At 43.4% G+C, this 26,651-nt stretch overlaps 1 protein-coding gene across 1 annotated transcript; it reads right to left on the reverse strand.

Annotated features, from left to right (window-relative positions):
• Window positions 1–1,033: 1,033 nt before the first annotated feature.
• On the reverse strand, window positions 1,034–26,002 carry LOC108114826. Its single transcript, XM_041819286.1, is given in 11 exon segments — window positions 1,034–1,593; window positions 1,660–1,873; window positions 1,938–2,143; window positions 2,667–2,841; window positions 2,919–3,018; window positions 3,151–3,249; window positions 5,613–5,745; window positions 8,049–8,354; window positions 8,392–8,611; window positions 8,613–9,340; window positions 25,434–26,002. Coding segments are annotated over 10 exon segments (2,238 nt in total). The 5' UTR covers window positions 9,245–9,340; window positions 25,434–26,002; the 3' UTR covers window positions 1,034–1,440.
• Between the last annotated feature and the right edge of the window lie 649 nt (window positions 26,003–26,651).

Here is a 26,651-nt window from a genome sequence, read left to right on the forward strand (position 1 = left end):
TTTATGTACATTCGATAGATATAATACATCCATATATGTTGGGTAATACAGAGAGAGTTATACAGATATACAGAGCTAGCTAAATTATTTTTAATATTGCATAATGATTTGGGACTGCTGTTTTAAGTCAACTTATACGACAGGCTGGTCCCAAATTGAAAATTCAAGAAATACGCTAGGATGCCAGTTAGCAGTGGCAATCAAGGCAAGTTGGATAGATGACAATTAATTGTGATGCGACGGAGGAGTTCATCCCTCAATTTCGAAACAAAACAAACCACATCGAATCTGCTGGGACCTCTTTTCCATCGTCGATATCACAGAGGCTTAACACACAATCTACTTTTACAAACATACTTCAGCATCTTATGGCTATCATAAGATTAATGCTGGCAACTGAGTACTTTTCATTTATTTTTACAATTTCTGTTTACAATACTTCTTCCAAAATCTATTGTATGTGACTTCAACTCTGGCTGGAACACTTTGCGGTTGGCTCGTTTCACTATTCTCACTATTTCAATCAACAGACTTTACATGAAACGCATTTCCAAAACACTCTCCGATTGACAAATACATTAAACTTATAAAGAGGTGTTAATTGGGTTGGCATTTTGAAGTGATAGTTTAAACAGATCTTTGGTTAAATATAAACTATGTTTGTCTGTTCCAAAATCTCTGTGTCAAATCTGCTCGCAGTCTAAATGCATCTTTGTTTGGGATCTGTTAGTTCAACAGTTACACTTTCTTCACATTTTAGTTTTCATTCGTTGTTAGCAAGGCGGTTTTGGCTTGCACCTATTTAATGTAGTTGGTTTTACAATAATTGCCAATCAACATTTTGAATGCTGTTCTCGTTTGCATTAAACAATCATTTACATAAGCTACAGCGCTGCAACAGTGTTTGGCGGCTGGGATATGTTCAATAGCACTAAGGACATCTATAATAGCGGGTGGTGGGACAATTTAGGTGGTAAACGCTAATCCGAAGACATATTCGTAAACTTAAGACTATAATGAAACTAAACAAAAATTTGCACTAATGAAAATGTGTATAAATGTGTATTTCTTATTGATGCAATTTTCAGTTATTGTAGTTATTTCTCATATCATTCATATCGGTTATGCTTAATGTAAATAAATTATATCACAACAATAGAGACAAAGTTTGTGGTTCGAAGTGCGTCGGCGTGTGATGGCTTGTTTCGAGTCAATCAAACAGAATTCAAAGACATAGTTGGGGATCGGAACAAACCTCAAGGTGAACGAAGTACAGGCATTGGTTCAACATGGGAATTCTCACACACTCACAACGATTAAATATATAATTTAGGTATATGCATATGCATTCGTTTTTATACGGGGAGAGAGCAGCCACACACGCGTAGCAAAGTTTCACTGAGATCCAAGACAAAAGTTGCGCCCAGCTCAGACCTAATATTAACTCTTGCTGAGCGCCTTTTTCTTTCTTTGTACTAGGATGTCATAGAACGGATTGTGGCTTATGGACTGCGTCAGGCGTTTGATCCACTCTTGCTGGTCTTCCTCCGTAGCAGCGGACATGCGGTACACCGTATGCTTGCCCTCTACCACCTGAAATAGAAAAAAAAAACAATTTAATTAGCAATTAATGCGCACTTTTTATAGCGAACTGGTTACCTTGCCCTCGGAGTCAGTCTTGCATGCCTTGATGATGTCAGCTCCGCCAGTGGCAAACAGCTCAAAGCAGTGCGGTTTGCTGCGATCGTGGATCTCGCGCACTGATATGTTCTCCAGCGGTATAATGCCACGCGGCTCCTTATCGGTGGTGTATTCAAAATAGTATAGGCAATTGTCGTTCAGAATAAACCAACGTCGTTTCCACGATTTGTATCTAGGTAAAAATAAAAACAGGTCGTTAGTCAAGCAACAGCATATCCAATTAGATGTAAACTCACCTGCCGCCCTGCTTCCATAGCCAGCCCTCCTTGTCGGGATTGAAGAAGGTGTGCATCAGATCATTGCCATCGTCCTGGGGTATTTTGAATGGCTCCGTTCGAATGGACTCATAGAGGGATTCCAGCAGGCCGCGGGGCAAATCTCCGCCGTTGTTGATGCCACGATTCATCGATATGAATTGCTCAACGGTAGGTTTGTCTTTAACCTGTCGAAATCAGAGGAGAGTCATGGATTAGCATATTATATTGACCATAAAACTATATATATATATATATAGATAGCTATTTCTGTATTCTAATTATTCATTCAAGAGTTCGCATTGAATTTCCCCACACTTCCCTATTTATAGCCACCTCATCAGTTAGTAATTCCTCTAAAGATCGGTCGGACGCACGCCCAAATGGCTGTCGGCACAGAAAGTGCGGAAGTAAATAGCTGCGATCGCGATAATTGCGAATAAGAATCTAATTTCAAAGTTGAAGGACAGATCCGGGGCACTCGTCTTCTTTAGTTTTTCTAATTTTTGGTTTTGGCATCAGCATCAACTTCCTGTCTTGTGCCCGCAACATCCGGTTAAAGATAGAGATGTCGAGGAACTCAACGATAACGTCAAGACGTCAAGATACTTACACGTACTTAAGATATGAAAAATGTTCCACGATTACTAACTTAAACTAACTGTTAACAATCCTCCCTCTTAGGACCCCTTCTGTTCCCTCTGTACTAACCGATGGATTGTGCAGCGATGTATTGAGCATTATAATGGCGAAGCTGAGCACGTAGCAGGTATCCGTGTTGGTGAATATATCCGGATTCAGTTGGCAATAGCGCTGTGCGAAGGTCTCCATCATGCGATCGATCTTTTGCGCCTCGCCGGGCAAGCGAAACGACCACAGAAATTGTCTGTGGAAAGTGAAACGTGGGTGATTGGGAAAGCCATTAGTGATAGTGGTAATTAGAAGAGGGTGGCGGAAACCTACCTGAGGGCTTGCACTAGAATGAGATTGGTGAAGTCGTGGAGCGCCACGAAGGCCTTCAGCACATCCTCATTAAAATCGTTCTTTTCGCCGAGGTAATCGCCTGGAAAAGGGAATGGCCATTAAAATGTATGTTCGCAGTGCGTATAATTGATTTTTTTATGTTTTGCTTTTCACTTTGGCGGTGGCCATAAAAGCAAGGTCAGTTTAATGACTTCTGGTTAGGATAACTTACCAATGGCCGTTTTGTTCAGCCCCTCGCCCTTGTAAAGGAAGTGTGCCACATCCTGGGGATCGTGGCGGAGCAGTCTGTTCTCTACGAGATACTCAATGCCTGGAACAGAACAGAGAGTAATGTTAGCTTTGGAATATTAAGATATGAGTTTTACCACTTTACGTAATCACTAAGAATATGCTCGGAAAAGCAAGACGACACGCCAGTTAAACAAAGAACAAGGAATAAAATCAAATCATATAATATAACCATATATGCATGCTTTCAAAGTCAGCGACCCGCAACATAAACCGCAGCAATCTCAATAAAGAAGAAATGAGGAAAAACAAGGCAGAATAAAGAGGGAGCGCCCCATAATAACGATGTCATTATTTGCCAATCAATGAAGAAGCTCTACCACTGGCAAACGCGAGCCAGACACACGCAATCAAAATAGGACCTAACTAGAATTATTAAATGCAAACAAAAATCTATCAAAAGAAGTAAAACGAATTTCTGTGGTAAATGCTTCTGCTACCTCCCGCCAGGTGGCGCCAGTACAATAACATAAGACCCACAGATTGGATTTTCAGATTGAAGACCACTATGACAGCGGGGAAACTCCAATAACACAAATGACGGCGATAATGACAAATCAGCTGCAGGAAGTGGGTAAAATGAGGGCTGGCAGCACAGGGCTAAAACCGTGCTAAGCCCCTCTGTTTGATGCAGGTCTCTCTACGATGAAATCCGCTCCTGTCTTCCTCACTGCTGCTAAGCAGAAAGTTTTGCGTGACTTCGGAAGCTTCACGCGCGATTAACATCGCCAAGTTGGCAGCGCCCACTCCTCCCAAGCCCTCCCTCTAGGGGCATCGTTTGAGCGTTATGGATGGCACATTTGTGTGCCATTAATTTGAGTGTTCGTGTGTGGATCTGTTTGCGTATATTGCTGATAATCGGCCGATAAAGCGACAAATGACGGTGACACCACCGCCGCTCTTGCCACCCGGTGGCACATTCTCTTCTGGAAGTTTTTTAATAAGCGACGACAAAACATCTTGTCTCTGGCCGGGATTCGATTTGGCTTTTGTTATTCCGCCATCTATGGCACCATGCACCTCCCGAGCCTCCCACTTTGGATTAGCATTTTTATTGTGCGCCCCATAGATATCCGGAAAGCTGGGCAGGATGTGCTGTCTTTTGTGGGAAGCTGCGTGGCCTAATTTCGACTTGCCGACGATAATTTATGGCCAAGAGAGGTTGACGGTAATATTTGATTGGCTTTAAACGAGTGGGGCGATGGGAGGCTTTTGGAATTCCACCATATCTTGGGTGGAGAAATTTAGATGTTCCAGACACGGGTAACAGGCAAACATGTTGACATGTGGGTCACCCAATGTGGGTGCTCTAAAGTGCTATCAGAATCTGAAGTTGAAGGTGTATATTTAGCTCCCTGGTTTTTCGATTGCAAAACAGAAAAGTTGACTTTCAAATTTCTGCTTTAAATCTCTTACAGAACGTTTTCCATTGAAAAGTAATTAATCCAATTATCACGAATATCTTTACAATCTCTAAATACTGTCAATGGGTGCATCCATTTATGTCTATCTGCTGTATAAATACTTCGCACCCCTGTTTTCTCCATCCTGGTTCTGGGATTGTCTTTCAGCTAGCGGGCTGATGCCCCTATAACATCCTCCCCTGTCAAGTTCTCGGTAATGTTTCGAAATTGACATTTCCATTAAATTAAACAATTGAGTATTCCCGGGGTTCCAAACTTTGGGGGAAGGCGGAACGCACTCGCACGTACTTCAGATGTCAACGAACTGTCATATTTGTCAGAATTTCAAGATAGTGAACGCTCGCCCCTCACCCACATAGCCAGTCCCCGGCCTGACTGCATTCGCTGCATTTTTGGTTCGAACTCATTACGTTATTTAATTAACGCCGAAATTATCCTTCGTAGAACGTGTCCACGAGTCCCTCCATTCTTTCGCGCTCCAGCCAATTCCCACTCTTTGCCAATTTTGCATGGTAATTTTGCTTTATGGCGCCGGGGCACGCTCCGTGGATTCGTGGAGATTTTGGTGTGAATTTCCCTCTGCACACCATTTTCGTGGTGTCGTCTGTCCCTTCTCTCATCAGCTCAATTATAAAGCATTTTGTCTGACTTCATTGTCGCCCCTTCGGGGTGTCGCCCGCTGTCATTGGAAATTCGTTTAAATCATCGCATCTGCAAAGTTTACATTTCCCGACTTCGAGCGACACTCCCTTTCTGATTGCCAAATAAGCTGCAGAGGAGCTGGGAATATCTGTCTGTCTGATTGCACGGGAAGAACCTCTTAAATTGCACCAAGGCTGGAGCAATGTACTCGCATATTTGCATATTGATTCGCAGTGAGTCATGAGGAAATTACAGACCCCACCAGTCGAGCAATAACTTTCTGAAAGGTTCGTTATTTTAATTTTAGCCATTCACTCACCTTTTTTCGGGTCCATATTGAACTTCTTGCGGCCAATGGACATCTGTTTATCCTTGTTGGAATGCTTGCAGTCTTCGGGCACGTCGAGCGCCTCCATCTCCGAGACAACCTCGCACAACTCATCTTTGATTTGCTGCAACGAGAGATTAGGAAATGCAAAGGTTACTCCTTGTGTACTTTACACAGCTGGGAACTTAAAAATAAGTTAAGGAAATGCCTGCAACAACTGCTACTATAAATACATATGCAAATATGCAGTTCGCACTCAACAATTCCAAGTTAATGAAAAGTTCAAGCGACTAGGCTGGCTGCTGTTTAAACTGCGTGTGATATTTAAAATGAAAGAAATCCCATAAATTCTATGCACTGGCGAGTTGAAAGTCTGGTAATTTGCATTTCCTCAGTGCCGTGTCGCCTGTCGACTGGCGCCAAATATAAAAACGACAACGACGACATAGACTCACTTGAAACCATTTTCAAATTGCCCGCTCTAAGCTAAAAATACAAAGGGGGAAATAGAGCAGAATAATAAAACTCAATGCAAAGTTGATTTAATTGAATTAACGAACTACCTGACACTGAACCGGAGACATCGCCTATGGATACTGTTCTTCAAGAAATGGGTATGGTATGGCCACGGGGCCCTCTCGTTCAAGGGTCATTCCGAAATAAGAATGTCAATTTGATGTGGTGCTTAAAGAAGCGGAACGAGCGAGGTTGCCCCTAGTCCCTTGAAGAGTGTGCGGAAAGTATCGTGTATCTGTGAGCTACTACAGTGCTGAGTTGACGCATGAATGATGCGAAAGCCACGAGACCGGAACATATCAATTGCCCCGCACTTATTCCCAGCCGCAGCCCAGGCCCACAGCAGAGTGACCTTCTGACTCGGCTAAGGGAGGGAGGAACTGTGTATGTGACACAGAAGCGAAGGGAGAAATGTTAATTAAGCGCCATAAAATACAATTGACAAATTGTCCAAGCACTGTAGTGGGCTACACGCATGTGACTGCTTAAACATGCAGTTGCTAAGATCGTTGAGATTCTCGATGAGATCACTGGGACCTTCCCTCGAGTCTATCGAAATTGAAATTCCTATTGAATCCGGATTCGCCGAGTAAATTATTTCAGCGGCTTGTCGAATATAGATCCAACGGTGACAAGACTAATGTATTTCATTGACTTTCAATGATTTTGAGGAATTTAAATGCTCAATGCGTGTTACAGAGAAGCAGATAATAGTAACCAGCAAATTGACAGCTTTTTATTAGTTAATAGTTAATAGTTAATAGTTCATAGTTATATTTAAGCTATATTTCAAAGATTTCATACAAAAAGTTGCCTCCACTTGTTACTGGTTTTTCAATATCTATTTCGATCGTTAAAAGTTTTAACCATCAATTTTCATTACCCATGTTCCACGGCACTTCCGCTGCCCCTTTAATTTCCATAAAGCACCATCCTTTAACAAACTTTTGAACAAAGAAATTATGTAAATTATCCAAATTTCCCAATCAATACATCGGTCAACAAACCAGTGATAGCCTGCAGCTACCAAGCTACGCCCCATAAAACCATAGAAACTTACATAAGACCACAGGAAAACTTTAATCGCTGAACAGGTTCTCGATTCAAGAGTCGGCTAAAAGCGACAATTATTAACAAGGCCCAAGAGGTTCCTGATTTTTGAGAGAGAAGAGCGAGTGGCAGGGAGACAAAGTTAATGAGCGTCACAAACCTAAAAATAAACCCGAAGCGAGGCTTGGAATTCTTCAGATACAGCGACAGGTAAAAGTGACTTGCTGATGAGTGTGAGAACGGCCGCTCTGTAAAACACAGAAGCGGCAACAGGTGTCGCCAGTGGTCAGAACCGGTTCCAGTCTGCTCAATACAAATTCCTCGAATCGCAGGGAAATTAAATGCAAATGATGGGGGAGTCCACCTGAGCAAGCTTTGGGTATAATATGGCAGAGAATAACTTAAGAAACCCCAAATTGAATTGGGAATTGACATCGCGATTTCATCGGAAATCGAATTAAGTTTTGAGCTGAACAGAACTTACTATAAGCTATACAGAAAACCCCAAAGGTTGCAAATTGAATAAAAATATTCAACATAAAGTGAATAAAATGTAATAAGGGCTTTACGATTGCCTTCAAGGTAAATTTGAAATATTATTCATAATTCAGTTCCATTTCGTTGTTCAGAAACTCAAACTAATACAGAACGTGACGGCGATGTTGTGCGTTCACCGGAACTTAATCTTAATTCAATTTAACTCTCTTTATGAAAAATTCCTGACTCCTTATCGAACCTTGATGCATTACAGTGCACCGGAACAGGAAATGACTTAAACTCCAAAGAAGCAGCAAAAGCCACGCCCCTCGGAATTCGTAGAATGCAGTTGCATTGCACCGCATTCCTGCCCACTTTGCATACCTTTCCCGGCCGCCTGAGGATGACCAGATTGCCGCTCTGCTCCGCATTGCTGCGGTTTCGCTCGAGGAGCGTGCGACAACTCTCGCAGAGATTGGATTGCTGGCTGCCCCGCTTGCTACTGCCGTTGCTGTTGTTGTTATTGTGGGTCACATTATTATTGTTGTTGTTGTTGTGGCTGATCGAGTTTCTCTCGGATTCACTCTGCGAATTGGAGCTGTCGTCGATGAAGCGCAGATCGCCGGTATCGGGTGTGAGCGGGGAACTCAGATCCGAACTGGGATCCGTTTCCAGCTGCAGTCCGGGATTGTCCATGCCCATTCCCATATTTGAATCCCAAGCCCATTTCCGTTTCACTGTCCACGTCCAGCATGCAACCCAAAGAGTTGGAGCGCGTTTTGCGGGGTGACCGCCTTGAGATTATTTCTCCCTTCTCATTCAGTAGCAGCTCCACTGGTCGGGACACAATCAGAGTCCTCGTTGTCGTCGTGGTGTTGATGCGCGTGAACTCCGATCTCTTGTTAAAGAGCTCCGTGTTGGGTTCCTCGCAGGGCAGCCGTTGCAGGAGTAACCTTACGTGTCACATCGCTGCAGCTCACGGTTTCAGTGCTCAATGTGGGATTGACTGGCGTTGGACTGGCGGGCGCTGGGCTGGCAGGCGGTGGGCTTTCCGGCGATAGGCTGGTGATGTTATACGTGGCCACGCTGGTGTAGGGCGCCAGAGAGGGGGAGCGGGGTTTGGCGGGAGGTTTAAGGGTAACCTTGAGTGCTGGTTTCGGCGTGGGCAGGGGCGTGGGCTCTTTGCTTGCCTCGCTTTTCACGAGAAGGTTGCAAAAGCAGCGAGTGCAAACGCTGCTCAAGCTGCTGCCACTACTGCTGCCCGCTTCCACCAGACGACGGCGATCGTCCTTGACACCAGCAGAGGATGCATTCAGGGGGTTGATGTAAAAAGTACTGTTGCTTCGTCGACTTCCAGGCGATCCGGCTCCAGAGTACCCCACACCCACGCCCACATTCACTCCGCCACCCACACCCACCGCCGTCGAGGAAAGGTCGAAGCAGCTCCTCTGCAGCTGCTGCTTGCTGCCAAAGCTGCCACTGCCTCCCAAGGCGGAGGAGCTCTTCTTATTTTTGGGCTGCCGCCGAAGCGAGGAGAACCAGTTACTGATGCTGGGACGTTTCTGGTGCAGCGAGGCCATCCTTCTTGGTCGATTGCTCACTTCCTGGGAAACAAGTTTCACTCTCTCGGTGCGTTCGGATTGGTGCAATCAGACGGGACTCTCCATGCTGGCTAACTGAAAATTGTAGAGGTCTTAGTTGGGGGAGATCTTCGGGCTGCAACCTCTTGAGACAGGCAATTTACAAGTACAAAGCGTCGTCTTTTCGGGGATCTCTTCAGAAACCCATAAATTAATTAGCTTATTAAGGCTGTCTTCGCCAAGAGCGGCGTGGTGAGTGCAGTGTGAAACCCTACAAAGCGGTGAGCAGGAAGTGTCAGGATGGCGGCATAACCTCAGAATTGAATTTGTCTGGCGTCGCAACATTTTTCGGGTTTCCCATGCCAGCGAACGGAGACACAAAACGAATTACGCTAATGGCCTGCAGGTTAACAAGGTGATGGCGTTCCCTAATCCCAGGACATGCAGACGCGACGAACAAAAGGACACTTCCGTGTGTGATTTGTCGACTTGCGGTTTAAAGCGTTGAATCAACACAGAACGCAGCCCAGGACCTGTTCAGGATCAGGATCTGGGCGTAGGAATGGGGCTACATCCATTCCTTTGTCTTGTGATTTATTGAGATTTCTTTCTGGCCCCTTTTGCACTTGGTGTCTAATGTTTGCTGTGTGCATTATTTTCCTTTCCAGCAAACAGGAAGGAAGTCAGCACGATAAAGCTCGGGAATTGAATTTGGAACAAGGGCGTCAAGAATCTAATTGGGGTTGGAGCTCTGATACTTAGCAAGCACGAAAAACTCACTCAAGCATATGCAAAAGTTTAACGAAACGAAGATTTTGAAAATTTATGACATTATTTGGGGGTTTTTGTGGGGTGGTTAAAGGAAAAAAGAAAAGATAAAAAAAAAAAAGATAATGTGCCCACCCCACAAAGTAAACAAAACGGAAAGGAAGGGAAGGACGGGAAAGAGGCCTTAAAAGACGTTCGAGGTGTCAACGGAAATGCGCGACAAATCCCTCACATTTAATACAATTTTTGTCAATGAAAACTTGTAAAAAATCAAGAATTATCGAGAATCAAAAGGAGTTAGGAAGCTGCGAGGGGCGATGGAAATTTCTTCGAAATTGCCCTTAAAATACTTTGGACGTTAATTAGGGTCGCATTATTTACCTAAAGTTATTTAGGAATTCGCTTTGATTTTTAATAAATCGACCTTCCCGAGTTCCGCCAACAATATTTACTTTAATCAATGTGAAATTGTTTCTGGTCCACGACCTGCGAACGAAGCGCACGACTCCCTAATGTCCCATCTGGGACTTGGTAACCGAGCAAATGACAAAGTCCCCAAGGAGAAGTTCTGTTATGGCCAACAATTGCCTCGGTTTTTGCCTTGCCACGCCCTCACATTAGGCGAGGCAAATGAAGTCTTTGAAAGAGTTTTTGGCATCCTTTTTACGGTGCCTACGTGATTGGATTGCACAAATGAGCGAACATTCAAATGGATTGCATTTAATATGATTCCCGCCCGGGTCCCAATGTCGGTGTGGTCGTAGAGAAGCGTTTGTTTCTGTTCCCTTTGTATTAAATAGCCAAGAGGAGACGAGGCGGCGACCACATAAAGGCGCGACCAGCCAAGTTGGGAAACATTGAGGCAAAAGACAAACACACTGGCCCCCGAGGACCGAGGGGCGGGCAGAACACACAGGTGAGGCATTCTTCGGAGGGAGGGGAAAGCAGAAAGGCTGAAGAAGGAAAACAAGTAAAATGAAATTAAATTTGTAAACAAACTATCAATCAATCTGATGAAGCCGACACTCACACACGCAGTCAAATGAGCAGAGTACACAGACAGACAAAGACGAGAGATAAATGCAGATCCCTCAGATATAGATACAGATAAAGATACGAGCACCGACAACTTGAAGTGTCCCATCGCCCATCAAAGCTGCGACTGTGATTGCTACCTGTGGGCAGGAAATGCGCTTTGGCTATGAAAACGTAATGGCGTGTAGGTCTTAACCCCTTCTTGCGAGTTTCCCAAAAGTCTTAGCCAGTGATAAATGGGGGAAAACAACGGAGAATAAAAGACTCCGACACACAGTAGCTGTAGCACCAGAATGGGGCGTGTCTTGCGCCATTTATCTTGACAATTTAATCTACACTTTACACTTTGCAACCAAACAATTGAAAACTGCTGGCGAACGCCTTTTTCTCGGCCAACGCGCTCTCTTAACCCTTTTGTCTGGGATTGGCAACTGCGCTTTCAGACCGACGAAAACCAATTAGAAAATCAGACACATAAACAATGCCCTAGACCGAAATACATGCTTGTATAAAGCGGAGATAATACAGAAAGTACCGTCTGGGACTTGGGAAGGGGTAGAAAGGAGAGAGGAGGGCTGCTGGGAAAGACCTTCATTGTCGACATCGTCTGGGTGGATTTGAGTTTTCCCATAAGTGACTTTTACTTTTCGCCAGCAAAATGCAATTAAACGCAAGCTTTCCTCTCTCACTCTCCAATTGCGACAGTTTCCCTTCTTTTTGTCCCAGCATTAAAAGTATCTGTGTATCTATGTATCTCGGCTTCGGGTCAATGGCTTTCGTTGATGGAAAGTGTGAACACTTTGGCTCCGATTGTTATTGACTGTCTGTGCAATACATGCTAAGGGGATTTTCCATTTCGCTACAGCTGAAACTAAGAGTCTTAGCTTGGTCTGGCGAGCGGAAAAAGTGAAATTAGAATAATATTTAGGGAATATGACTTCATTCCTCTTGGCGGGGGGAAGCCTTTTAAAGAATTTCCATTTTCAGAGCGCGGAATTATCTCCTCGAAAACGGAGGCGCAAAAACTATTTCGCTAATGATCAAAACTTGTCCGGCCTCAACGCTCGTAAAAACACGCAGAAAGAAATCTAAAAATTGCCATATTAAACAAAAAACACTTTACAATCGCCGAGATGCCGATGAGAGTGGGGCTGCTGCCGTGCACAACCTCGCCATATGTAGGATGTACATTTCGGTTTTCGGATAGTTACGTCATTTTGCTAAATCGAGAGAGATGCAAATTTCGTGCCTGGCATGTGGGAGAAGGGGTGATATGGCAGTGCTCACTTTAGTTTGGATCTTTTTGTTTTCGGAAGTTTTTTGCCACATAAATACTGGCCAATTCTGAGGCAGCAGCTGAAACTAGGAGCATAAGGACGAGGAGGAGCGCAAACAGAAACAAAACTAAACAAAATAGAGGCAGAGCAAATAGATAATAGTAAACAAACTCGGCTGCCTTGTCATCCATAAGCGTAATGAGCAATGTCCATAGAGATACAGATGGATATATTCAGACATCTATATACGTATTACGTAGAGTCTAGCCAACCGCCCCTGGGGCAGCGAACAGTAGCAGCTGGACCTCCCATTTCAATATTTTATTTGTATTTGGCATTTGTTTATGATATGTAAAATGGCATTTGGTCATTTCTTATGCTCAAGTCACAAATGGTGAAAGATTTCGTCTGCCCTTGCCGGGCATGATTTATTTTGCTTCCACTCTGGTTTCCGCCTGAAAAGTCACATACTCAGCACAAAGCGCCATCTGGAGGAAGGCGTAGGTGAGTACCTTGGATTATGAAATATTGTTAACCATTTTGCAAGAAGAAAAGTGCATGAACTTCGTACAACCGTAACACTAGTAAATGAAAGATAGAACCTAATCTCAGTTGATTGACTCTAGACTAGAAACAAACACGAGCTAAACATCAAAACCACTCTAATAAGTAGGTATATATCTGTATATCCCCATAAATCACATTCCCGCGCTATATATTTCTCCGCTCGGTGAACCATTAAGAACGCAAGTTCGTTGGCCCACTTCGACGGCACCGCCAACAAACAATGATGTCCGCCAACAGAATATCTAAAATAAATGTGTTTTTAATTAAATGCCTTTTGTTTCTAGTCAGAACACAGCAGACAGAAGAAAGCTGGACAAAGGCAAGGCGAATACAATCAGAGATGGATATGAGGGTACGTGTATCTACAATCCGCAGCCTGGCGAAGATACCTGGATTTCCGGAGCTCTTTCGTCTCCCACAGCAACGACGTGCTGGCCCTATTTGGTTAATTCTTTTTTGGCAGACATTTCCCACAGCTCATTAGAATGCCGTCTAGAAAGGGCTTCGACCGTGTATTTTCCAACGTAATTAGATAGTGTTGTGGCCATTGTACAATTTTGTTGGTGACGCCAGCTTGGCGTTTCGAAGACAACAGAAATTTATACTTCGCTCACACGTTTGGAAGGAATTTCTGCTGTTTACTAAAATGTTAGTTAAATGCGCCCTGCATACTAAACAGATGCGCCCCTCAAACAGCTACCCAGATACTTTGTTTGCCTGTCGGAGTATCCGCAAGGTAGCAACAGGTGCACCTACTTTTATGGCAGCTCCCAAGCGAAAACAACAGAGGTTCGCTGGTGGCATCGTATTTTACCAATGTTTATTGATCGGCTTTTCCGCCTCTGTTTACTGGCGTCAATTTGCTAATTGTGCATTTCGCTCTCGGCCTCAATTTCAGGCAGCTAATTGCTGTTGTATCTGGCGGATACGTTCTAAGTCTGCTCACTTTTACTTTTATGCACTGGCATTTCGCACTGGCGCGCGTTTTGGGTCAAGGTGAGAGGGTTCGTTGGTTCGTTGGCTACGCAATGGAAATTCAATTTTCCCAATTGACTGACAGTTTACTTGAATATGAATTTGACGGATTGATTGATTGATTGACTGATGTGAATAGAGTGACATGGCAAAACTTCAAAGCAAATTGCACAAAGCCATGTTGAATTTATGAAGAATATTTCAGATTTATTCTGGTTCACAGTTCGCCCTTTCTGGAAAGTTTTCAAATCTTCCAACTTTAACAGGAACTCAAATGGAATTTTTAAGTTTTCCCTCGAAAAGTTGAATTTCTTGCCCTTTTCGGCCAAAACTTTCGGCAGTCCGTGAAAAAGTTTCCGTCAGCTGCCAGCAAAACTAATTAGTAAATGAACTTCAAGCCCAGGCGAGCTCAATTAACTAAAACCGAAACCCACACCAAATGGCTAGGCAAATCTTTATCTAGAGCAAGCGGAACTCCATTAGGCCTAAGCACTAATAATTCTATCAACCGGTTATCCGATTGTTTTCATCCAAAATGGTGTTAAATGTGAATTTAAATTATTTAAATTCCAATATCTGGCCCACAATAACCAGTTTCCGAATAACAAACGCAAAATGGTAAACAGGCATAATAATGTTGTTTTACTGGGAACGACTGCTTGGAAGAATTAGCATTGGGCAAGGCAATTTCAATTTCATTTGATTAACCACAGCTCAAAGTCCAAAGACGATAGCAAGTCTGAATGCCTTTCGTTCGGCAGTCAGCTCTGATAAAAACTAAGCTCTGAGAAATACCAACCGATAAACATGTTTTGGTTTGAAACTGTACCACAGCTCCAAACCTTCCCACATACAAACTGCTGATAAGAACATTTGAAAATATTATTTAGTATGAAGAAAGGGTTTTTCGTTGACTAATGTCAAGAACATATACCATGCGAATTCGGGATGACTTAACTTAAACCACAAATCGGAATTCCGGAGTAAAAAACAGAAAAACAGCTTCTTCGGGTTATTTTTGGGCAAACACTTTCCATTTTTGCATTTGAAAGTGAGGCCAAGACAAAGAGTCGAGACACGGCAAGGACCACATAATTGTAGTCTGGCTAGATCCCCGATCCCCGCTCCTTTTCCCATTGCCCTCTTCCCTTTTGCCAACGAGACGTGAGATGTCTGCGAATGCTTTGGCCGACGTGATTTGAACGCGCAAGAGATATCCGCACCGGGTTTCTTTTCCCACTTTTCCCGCTCTTCCCTCTTTCCCCCTACCGCCACCAACTAGCTTCCCTCTTTGTCGCCATGAAACGCTGGCACTTTCCGTCTATTCTTGGTTCTTTTGTCTGACTCTCTGTCTGTCGCTGCTGCTTCCTAAGAATGTTTTTTCTACACAATGTTTTTTGGCTGCTGCTTGCAGAGATAGACACGCGCTTCTTTTGCTTACTTTTACTCTTGGCTTGTTTATAAATTGGAAATTTTATGGCAGTCGGGCTGGGCCAACCCAAAACACGAAACCGAAAGTCCATTGCCTTTTTCAAAGTCAACGTCAACATATGCGTGCACTGCAGGTCCTTGAAAATGGCTGTCGACACGACCTCTTCTTGGTTCTGTCTTCTCCTGCCTAGCGTTTCCTTGTGGTGTGTTAATAACTGAAATGCATTCTTAAGTTGTTCTCGAAATTACGTCGCAGATACTTCTGTATCTTTGTTTATGCATCCCATGCACATCTCGGCTAGATTTCCCTTGCTTTCCTAGGCAACCGTTCCACTTTTGACAGCTCGTTACGGGTGCATTCGATTCCGTTGCAGTTCGGTTTTCGGTTTTCCTTCGCCTCGGATCTTTATTTTTATACACTCCGCTGACATATGTTTCGGATTTGAAAACTCATTTAGTGTGTCAGAGATTATTATGACCTGCTAAGACCAACAGTGACTGGCAGACCCGAGTGGCGAGTTTTCCTGTGGGAAATCACGTTAGATAACGTTTTCGGCTGCCATTTGGTCTGGCCATGTCCCATCTCTGTCCCATCTCGAACACCCTTATCGAAGCGATAGCAATATCGATCTGGGTATTATCCAAAGCATTCACCATATTGACGCACATCTATGATAGATGATCAGAAGTGCTCGAAGGCCATTCGCCTGGCAAAGTGCAACACTCGTTTCTAGCTAGATGTTTTCAAAGTGACTCACGACACATTTTGCGTAAAGTGAAATTCCAATGCCTTGGCCCAGACATTACTCAGCTCTTCTCTTAATTAATATTAATACTCTTGAGCACAAACAGCAGACAGTCGAGAATTTCTTCTTTCTTTATTAATTTTCAGCTGATTTTCAAGAACACTACAAGTGGAAAGATCAAAAATTTCACTTTGACGTTATGAACATAAATATTGTTAATTTCTGCTTTGCTTTGGCACAACATTTTGGCGAGCGTTGTTATTTTGATTTATTCTTTTTCATTTCTGTTTCCGTTTGTTTATTTTATTGACAAAAGCGAGCTAAGCTCGTGCGGAGATCTCTCCTTGTGTTGCAAATAAATAAATAAATAAAGATGATGTACCGCCGATCTAAGATGTTGCAAAAACATTTACTTTGGCTGTTGTTCAGTCTAAAATGTGCCTTTAATTAGCTCAATTTGTACGCCTACAAGTGAGTCAACATTCCGAGATGGACTGATCATCGCTATAAGTTGGTACAGTGCGTTGCGCCGCTGTTTACTAAGTTAGCAGAGAAGGCTACTTGTTCTGAGCTAGCAGAGCGGCCTTATATATCTGAACTGAACTATATAGATATACGATCTGGCCACTGAAACCGCATGTGGGAATTACGAGACAACAATGCACAGTATATTGACCGAAGTAGCACAAATTGTAGGTTCCCACGTGCAAACAGAGCATTTTAAATTCTTCACAAGTTCTGTATAGATTTTGCCACCTTTCTGGGGCTATGCCCTCATCTGGACCCACACGATATACTCGGCCAATTCATAAAATGTTGGGGGCTCGCATTTTGTGGGGCTAATTTATGAGGTTTACATGAGTGATTTTGGTGTGTGTAGCCCTGCGGTTGGATGAGGCGCAGATACTCAGGAGTCCACTGGATTAATGCCACTTTAGATCTGCTGCGACATAAATAACAAGCTATAGAAACCCTCTCAGCATCCCATAAAATATAATACTTCTCTAAATTGGATTTTATTCGCCCAGGTTGGCTCTATTTTTAAAGAAAAAAACAAAGAGCGAGCTTCTAAAAAGAGATGTCCGCCTCGCCTGCCAGAGTTCTTGGACCCCAACTATTTCCTCTCATTGGATTCCCAAAGCATGTTTGCGTTTTAAATTGAGTTGGCATTTGGCTGCTTGAAAGTGTCTGTGGACATAGCCAGCCAGTTGCCAGGTAAATAAAGAACAATTTACACTTGCTTTTCTGATATTATTTACATGCTGAAATGGGAATTAAGTCAGGTAAGATGACTAAGCCAGGGCACAGACGAAGTTTAGATAACATTAATTAAATCAAAATAATGCCAAACATAATTGGAATTGTAATAAAGTGTAATATCGTTCCATACTGAGAAGTATAAGTTTCCCTAAACAGTCATTACGAAGCTACCATAAATACTTTTCCCATAAAGTAGCCATCTTTGTATCATTCTGACCAATTTCTGTTTGATCTATAATAGTGCCCGCATCACAAAAGGCTTTTTTTCCATTTTCTTGGCTTGTTTCGAACTTGCTTTGGCTCCTCAAGCATCTGTTCTTCCTTTCTTCGGCTTAATGGCAAACCATTTACAGTGATACTTCAAAATCGAGGACTTTCAGAATGAAGAGCGCGGCGTTTAGCGAGACGCTGGAAAGCCTTCAGCAAAACCCTTGACACACAAACAGCGATTCAGCGAGGGGTTTACTAAAAGCCTCCTCCATCTGCTCCAGTTTCCCCTTCATCAGTCCCCCTTGGCAGCACCTTTCTCCGCTACACTTTCATAGTATTTTGCATTCGTATCGACGAAGTCACATTAGTCCGGGTGAATCAACAATTGGAGTGATTCATACGCGGACTATTAATGAGAGGAGGCTGATACGTGTTTGCACTGCCAAGAGTTCAAATCGAATGTGTAACTTTAATGGAACTGTCGCAACTGTATGCAACACAGCCCAGAGAAACTATGTAACAAGACATCAGGCAAAAGACAATTGCCAAGGCGCGGCGAAACACAGCATTTATATAATTGAGCAACGGGAGGCAGAAATGCATAATCAAGCGAAGGGGTCAACGGAATCGAGAAGAATGCCACAGGCTTTGAAGGCGAAAACCAGTTTCATGTAAAAGCTAATTACGCGCCAGTCGAAAAGTTGTGTCAAGTATCTGTAGGAAACATTTCTGCATAATTTCCAAGCAAATGGAGATGAGAACCCAGAACGCAGAAAGCGGAAAGCTGCAAATGAGCTAATCAAACGCGAAAAAAACAAAGAAACAAGTACAGTTAGACAAACAACTTGTTGCATTCCAAAATGGTCTAGGATGGGTGCAGTTTGAGGGACCGTTTGTCATCTCTATCACTCGACTGTCCCCCAGTTTTCCCAGTTTGAGTACCCGTCATTGTCTTGGTGGTGTTGTGTGGCCCATTTGCATCTGCAGACTTCTGTCACTCCTCTGGCGCACTGCAGTTTAGATGAAATTGCCTAGATAGGCCTAGACAGGCCCAAGATACATTGCTTTCGCATTCGCAACTCCAGTGACTCATGTTCTGTTTGCCCTCGTGTTTATGACACACGCACTCACTGGAACGGACCCAGGCCCAAGACCCCCGACCGAATGCCCAGGGCCTGGCCACAGGAGCTCCAATCACAAAGTGCCTCGCCTTGTCTGCATAAATCAGAAAGTAGATAAAGAAAATTGCAACTACATTTTACGAGCAGCAACTGCAGCCCAAAGCGAGCTGACTCCCAATCCGGAGACGATAAGTGAACTGCATATAGAGATATTAGCGGTTCTTAAAGTACCATAAACTGGGGTACACAGTGACCGGCGGGAAGGGGCTGGCACATGAGCACATACTGTGGAGTAAGTGGATTACGACACGAGCGGAAGTTGACACAGTGCCAGCGCTTCGGGAAGGAGTACATCGAACAGTGGACGCCTTTTGAGTTTACAAACTCAAGATATGGCATCACACATACATTTACCGATGGTTATTTTTCAAATCATCAATCAAAAAGCCAAAAACTACTCAAAAGAGTAACCTGTTTGAATTCTCTATTGGAGTCTCCTTGAGGCTATCAATGACTCTGTGATTGCCCCTGCCGTGACCTTTGATTGAATTGCTTCGATTTGGCAATTTGCTATTCGCCAACCCTAATTGCTCTATTCAGTTTTGTCAATCTGCTCTTGAGACCCTACACTTAGCACTACCCAAATAGACAAGTAAATAAAATTAAGCAAAGCAGGCGTAGAAAATGGCCACAAAAACCGCCAAGTTAGGGGTAACAAATTCCACAACAGCACTCAGTCCAGGGAGAGTGTGTATGTGAGCTGGTCAAACAAAAAACATGGAGCAGAAAACAACAAAAATTGCAATAAATTAATTTAATGGCAACGACAACAGCGGTGGCAGTAACAACGCCAACAAACAACAACTGTCAACAACAAGAGCAGCAGAAGCTGCTTTAATTGTTTACAATGGCCCAGGGACGAAGTTTTCAGGCGTCTGTTTCAATTTCCACCGGCTGGAAAAGTAAAGGGAACTGGCATTGGGAAACTCACTCATTGATCTTCGTTCGTTCGAGTTGACAAAGACGATGTGACACACCCTGACAGGGCACCAAGCGAACTTAAATGAGACATCGGTAGGGCCTAGATTGCCCGGCCAAGGGTTAGGGCTAGGACAGCCTCTGCCTCTGCAAACATTTTTATTGGTTTTCGAATTTATTTATTTTGTTTTATTTTAGTTTCTGCGCTTCTCATATGCGCATTTGAAATTGGAACCCTTGAAAACTGCTTCTAGCGCCATATGCATGCAAAATATATTTATATAAGGAGGAACCCGGACTCCACTCCCTCCTGGCCCTCTCCTTTGGCCTGGCACGCGAAAGGAAGTCGGGTTGAATGTAATAAAATGGCTTTGCTATCGGTTTTTGGTATAATTAGCATTTTCCGCTGCCCGCCAGCAGCTGTTCTCATGCGGGGGTCGGCGGTCGGTGGTCGGAACTCTTAGCCCCATATGGTGGTTGCTGCCATTCGCCACGTTTACTACCCGAAACCGACTGCACTTTGGGTCTGTTTTGATAGTTTATGGCAGCACCTAAGGTACTTTGACTACACCAAACTGTTTGCCACAAGAGGCACTCTTAAGATTCTAAATTTCAACCGAAACCTTAAAAATCTTCTTTGCCTCCATTAGTCTTACACACTTTCAGGGAGAGTATTGCAACCCTCTGGCTGCCAAAGTGACTCATGAACCGTAGCTATCCTTGCTATATTACATCGATAGTGCTTCCCTCCTTTTATTACAACATTATATTTTCTAAATTTTATGCTCGGCAGTTGCATTTCATTTTCAATAGTGCACCACCCATCCAACTCCGCCCCCTAGCTAGAATTCCAACCCGACTGGCGACGGAGGCAATTAGCCGTGTTCCGACGCCTGCTCTGAGGAGCTGCCTCGCCTTGCCCTTCAAAACTGGGAGAATATGTAACATGGTTCGGTTTCATTGTCTGGCCAAGCCGAGGCGCACTGTGGCCATAGATGCATACACAAAGTATCTAAGTCTCTGGCCGTATTGTTCAAGTCATGCAGTCGGAGAGGAGGTCTCCCTCTGCTCCTAGCGACTGGGGCAGAGGTAAGCAGGAGGGACTAGGTTACGTGCCATGTCCGGGGGCTATTAAATTAATTATGCCCGCTTTAATGGCTTTTGTTGGCTTTTTCTATTTTATAGATTTATGAAATGTGGAGAATATGAAGAGGCACCCTGCCGCACTCTAATTGTTTTTAGCATGAAGCGGCCCAGAGAGTGCCACTTTAATGGTCCTGGGCTCAGCGTTAGTCTAGGTCCAGGCACGATCTAGAAAATACTTCCCTTATTATCGCAATCATTCGTTTGAAAAACTCTCAACTTATGAGGCCATAAATCAGCAAAGGTGTGTCATAAAGCCGCAGAGGCGATGAAGTTCTCATCGGTTGTGCTTACTAGTTCCGGGTAGTCTAATAATTTCCACGATTATTAATTATCTGCTTCGGAAGCTCATCTCACAAGGTGAAAACGAAAACAAACGCAGTTTTCTGGCACTCGAATGTTTGTGCTTGTTGCGCATTTTTTCGATCGCCCCACACAGAAAGTGCAACGATTGGCGACGCTTTAATTGATTCGGAAATGCGCAGTGTCTGTGAAGGGAAGGCCCAAGAACATTAACGCCGTTTGCCCAACCGCAACTAAGTGTAAATTGGTTGTTGTTTTGATGCCAGAATTAGCGGAGATGTGGAAGATAACTGGGCTCAAAGTCACCCATACAAGGGCTCTTTCGCTGGCCATTTTTGACTCTGACCACAGTAATGATACCAATTTTGTAACGCAAATGAAGAAAATCATTTGAATTACACACACGCCCTGCTACTCAGATAGAATGGGTGTCGTGACTCTTTCGGTTTCGATCTCAGACATTAGTTTTGGGTAATTGTAAGCTGAAAATATTAGATTTCCTTTGAACGCCAAAACGCAAAAAGTTGCTGGCTCGTGCAAAAATATCAAGTTTTCAGAACACTTGCCCAAGGTTTTCTTTCCATATAAATCTGACGCGTCTCCACAGACCGAGTCAGTCAAAATTACACGTTATTAAGAAAGGTTTCATGTTTACAAAGGCATTCTCAATGCGATGGGAAGCAGAATTAGCCTCATTTCTACTGTGGAATAAATGGTTTTAATTGCCCGTAAAGGAAACGAGCCAAGTAATTCTGTTTTTAGTGTCGCAGATTCCTCTTAAGATAATGAATATCGTTTTAGTTTCATAGCAAAGGTTGGAGTACTTTAAATTCTGATCATTCCTATTTAGTTGTCACGTATTTTATAGAATTTATTTTAGTAGACCAAAAAGGATATAACAATGTAAGCTGCATTGAATTGAAATTCTTCACTGTTTAGAATGCATAGAAAATAAAGTTAACAAACGCTTTCGCACTTAGCTTTAGCAAAAGCGTTTAGTCGGGACAGGAAATTTTGCGGTTACCAGGCAATAGCGTTACCCTTTTTGCACCTGCCGTTGATTATATCCGCCGAAGCCACTCCCTACCCGCTAACGTCCTTCAAACCGAACCGATTACAGCCAAGCCACACGTGGCCAACCGTTTTCTAGCTGACTCGGCTAATGGACATTTTAGAAAAGCGACCATGGGTGGGGTCCAATGACTGCGGCCGACTGCCACTGACGTGCATTTGCATTAAATGTTAATGGTAAAATGCAATTATTTTCGCACATGCAAGGCGCTCGGCGACCCGGGACAGGGCATTAAGCATGGGACGCACGCGTTGCGCATGTTTGTTGACAATTAATACCCGGTTTTTCTTGCTCTCGGTGCAGTTGCAGCTGAAACAGGGCGCTGTCTGGTCTAAAAATGTCCAGTGCGGTATGAGCCCAATTTCGCATTAATTTCCGCAAAACTCGAAAAGGCCCGCGAAAATGAATGCGATCATTTCGGGGTGGGGGAAAAGAAACTATAGAGAATACATCTCCACTCGACCGGCTGGTCAGCGGGAAATTCTTGCACGGCAGTCGGATGACCCTTGTGCCATAACTTAAATGAACGCATCCGCTGTGGCATGAACTGCTCTTCCCCTTGGTTGACAACACAAACACAAAAAATATTCCAATCATGCATTTGCCCTCCGATGCACTCAACTCTTCCCCTCTCTCTCTCTCTCTCTCTGGCTGCTGTGGCTGTCGTTTCATCATCATCATCGCCATCGCCATCGTCGCCGCTACCCAACTGGATGGATTTTTACTATGGGTGTAGTCGCGGTTTGTCCGTGTGGCACTTTGATGTTGTTTTAGTGGCTTCTTTCCATCTCCCCTCCCGTCATAGCCAGAGGTTATTATCCCCTGATTAACCGCAATTGCTGCTGCTTTTCTTTACTTTTTCGTTCCACTCACTATACTTGTTGCAATATCTTGTGTCGTTTGGTTGCGGCTCCACTGACTCTACAAACTCGCCGTTCATTCGCCTGTCAATTTGGTTTAATCACTGGGTTTGTTGATTTTTCTAATCATCGGCCAATCTCCGCCAGCTGACGGTTCACCCAGGAGAAACGCATAACCAACTTTTGCATATTATTCTTTAATACTGACTTCATCTATTTAAACTAATGATTGTTTCAATATAAAATGTTTTAATGGCTTATTCCAACAGATTAGATATCGAGAAACCTTTTTATGATGAACTTCCCGCATTCAGTCGTAGTAAAAAGAATTTAGTTGTTACCATTAAAGCGGAGATAAGATTAGCGTACATTCTTGCCTTAACCAAGCCCAACTAAATTGGTTTGGGAAACCAAAGCCTCCCAGTCAAAAGGATAGATGTGCTCCTTCCGACGAATCCAATTCCAAGGCATCGCCCTTTTAATCAAATAACATTTCAAGTACTTTCCACAGCCACAAAATGCTGCGAAAGTTGTCATCCAATACGGTTTTTGTGCGGCAGCCAAGTGGCGCAATAAAAGAGCAAATTCAACGCATAATTCCAGTGTCAGCCCAAGTGGCAAGTATTGATTTTTGTTCGCTTTTTATTCGGCGACACTCGAAATACAGTCGTCTCACAATGCACAAACATTCCCGGCCTTTGGGGGCCAAGCGTTCGGCGGAACTGCAGGATACCTCATCGTAGACTCAGCACTGTACAGTGGCCCGAAACAGCGACGAACTGGCAGCGCGCGCCATTTGCATTCTTGGCACCATCAGCGCGAGAAGAAGGAAAATGTTGGCAACACTCGGGGCCTTTCATGGGCCCCACTCCCAGTTTCCTGCCTGACCTGTAGTTTTGTGTGTTTTTGGCATGTTTCATTGGCAGGCGCGCTTAAAATATGCTAAAAAGTCGCGCAGCAGGTTGACGCGCGGGGTGCAGTAGCGGCTGCGGATCGGATCGGAGTGGAGTGGTTTGCAGTGGAGTTGAGTTAAGTGAGTTACTACACACCCATTTTTCAATTGCTCCGCCACGGCAATTGTGGCTGTTGTGTTTATTGTTCGCTCGCCTGATAAAATATACCGCACACCATCCGCCCACCTCGACTAATGGGCACAGGAAGAGGATTCGGAACGGGAGCAGAGTTGTCAAACTACTGCAATGGCGTGCCAACGTCAGTCGGAATCCTTTCCCTCCTTCACTTTCCCTTATCCTCCACCCCCATCATTCGAGCCATTTCGATTTGACGCAGTAAACTTGGTTCAAATTTATTTCAGACCAACTCTGAGCTGGCGATATTAGGAACCAAAAAAAAACTGTTTAGTGGTCTGAAGGTTAGAACTGGTCGGACATGCTCTGTCTGAATGCTCACCGAGCTGTGTCTGTGCCCGACCTTTTCTATAGAATGATTTGTTTCGGATATTTTATCCTTTTCTTTTTCGCTTTTGGCAAATACACCAGCGACCAGCGGGATGTTGTTGGGCTCGCTGGGCATAAAATTTATCTACTGTTTGGTTTATTTATAGGAAAAAGTTGATTGTTTTCGCAAAGTTAAACGATTATTAGTTGGGGTTGCGGAGAGAGATGGGTGAAACAGAATTTGATATCTGTCGCAGAAAGAGTCCCTTTACAGCATTTATTAAAATCAAAAGTAGAAAGCTATTTGTCTATTCTATTTTTGTGTACAAAACAAAGTTAAACCCCACCCATACCGTGTTTGTAAGAACCACTTCTACCTCCTTATAGATACAGATTGTATATAAATCATAATTAACCGATCAATAACAACCTGCCGCTCTACCAATTTCGTAATCAAGGAAAATCACTCTAGAAAATCTCTCGATCCGGCCAAATCACGCGGTAACATCACACACCCACACTCAACCACACTCCAGTTAATTATTTTCTCAAAACAATTAAAAGTGCGCTCATAGAAGTGTATTCCCCGGCCAATTGGCAACAGAGGAATCGACTAACAAAATTGACTAGCGTGTCCATAAATGTTTATTACTCATATGGCAATTTAAACAAATAAAAAGTCGGAAAAGAACGCGCCTGGCGGAGAATCCGGCTGCCGTCAGAGCGACGAGCAAAACAAACAGTCTATATTATATATTGATAATTTAAGCAAAGTCTGACAATTATTGATAAAGGTAAATAAATCGACAGCACCGCCCTGACGTCACGGATTGCAGCTACCTTTTATCAACAGATAGGCGGTGTGAAAAGATAGATACATTGTTCAACGTTGACTTTGGGAACTGTCTGTATAAGGGGAGGACCTATATCTATTTATAATGCTCATTATGAGTAACTGAAGTGCAAATGACGCGCGTTGTTTTGTACTTGTAAATTGCATGGACAAGATATAGAGCGGGAAATGAGCAATCTTAATGCATATTTACATGGAATATTCCGATGATCCAAATGGCTGATTTCCTCCCAACTTATTACGCTTTGTTTCCACTTCGCAGCTTCTGGGAGAACCTAATTGCCGTTTTGCAGTTTGATTGTATTCTTTTTATTTTCTTTTTCTTTTTTGCACTATCGACACAGACACACACACACACAGATTTGATAAGACAACAGCTTATCAGTTGAATTAAACGGTCGTCTTCAAACTCTTTGATTTCGGCCAACTTAATCTTTGCACATGGCCAGCGAAGAAAATGAAATCACAAAGTAAACCAAAGTATATTTTTAAATATTATTATTATTTCATTTTGCAGTTAAACTCTTGGGATTTTCCATCACCAAAAATAATTCAAGCTGTGCGCCAAAATTTCTATTTCATTTCACTTTTTGTATTTTCATTTTATCAAATATTTGGCACTCGAAAAGCGGGAAGAATGCGAACGAAAACGCGAAACAAAAATTCGATTCAGTTTCAGTTGAAAGGCCGCGCACTCCGACGATTCCGTATCCGTCACCTCAACATGTTGTGTGGGTTGTCCGACTCAGAGTGAGCGATAGTATCGCGCGACTCCGAGAGATACCCGAACGGGGCACAGCTGACTGCCGGACTCTCACAACAAGTGGCTCTAAGAGAGCGAAAGAGCGCAGCTGGCGTTCTCTTAAACTCACAGGTATCTTTCCGATACAACGTATTTGTCAGGCAGAACGCAAAGAGCCCAAAGTTTTTACTGCACTTAGCAGACGTTCCTTTTGCCCGCAGTTAACTGTTAGTATTATTAATAAAGAGGTCGTTGCTTTTTAAATTTAAAAACAACAAGGATAACGGATGATACAATTGCTGTACAAGTGCCTTACATCATATATTCCTGTTTAACAACTTGTTGTATTGAAAATTAGTTTTTAACATTTGTTGCAACAAATGCAAACTTAGCTTCCACAAATGAGTCGCAAAACTTGAAATGGGCCATTGGCACGGGAGGAAGTCATTATCATTTGGCCTGCTCCTGATTTTGCATAAACACATGAAATTGAAACACGTGAGAGCGCAGCGAAGCCATTTACATGCAGACGCCATAAACTGCATTGGGTGTCCCTTCCAGTTCCATTTGTTTCTGTGTTTTTTTTTTTTGTTGGTTGGGCTGACTTCGATTAGTTTTCCTGGCCATTGTTCGCAGATGGTAGGGAGGTAGGAAATAAACTGAGGGAGG

This window comes from Drosophila eugracilis, unplaced genomic scaffold (genome assembly GCF_018153835.1).
Source record: "Drosophila eugracilis isolate 14026-0451.02 unplaced genomic scaffold, ASM1815383v1 contig_513, whole genome shotgun sequence".
Taxonomy (NCBI): domain Eukaryota; kingdom Metazoa; phylum Arthropoda; class Insecta; order Diptera; family Drosophilidae; genus Drosophila; species Drosophila eugracilis.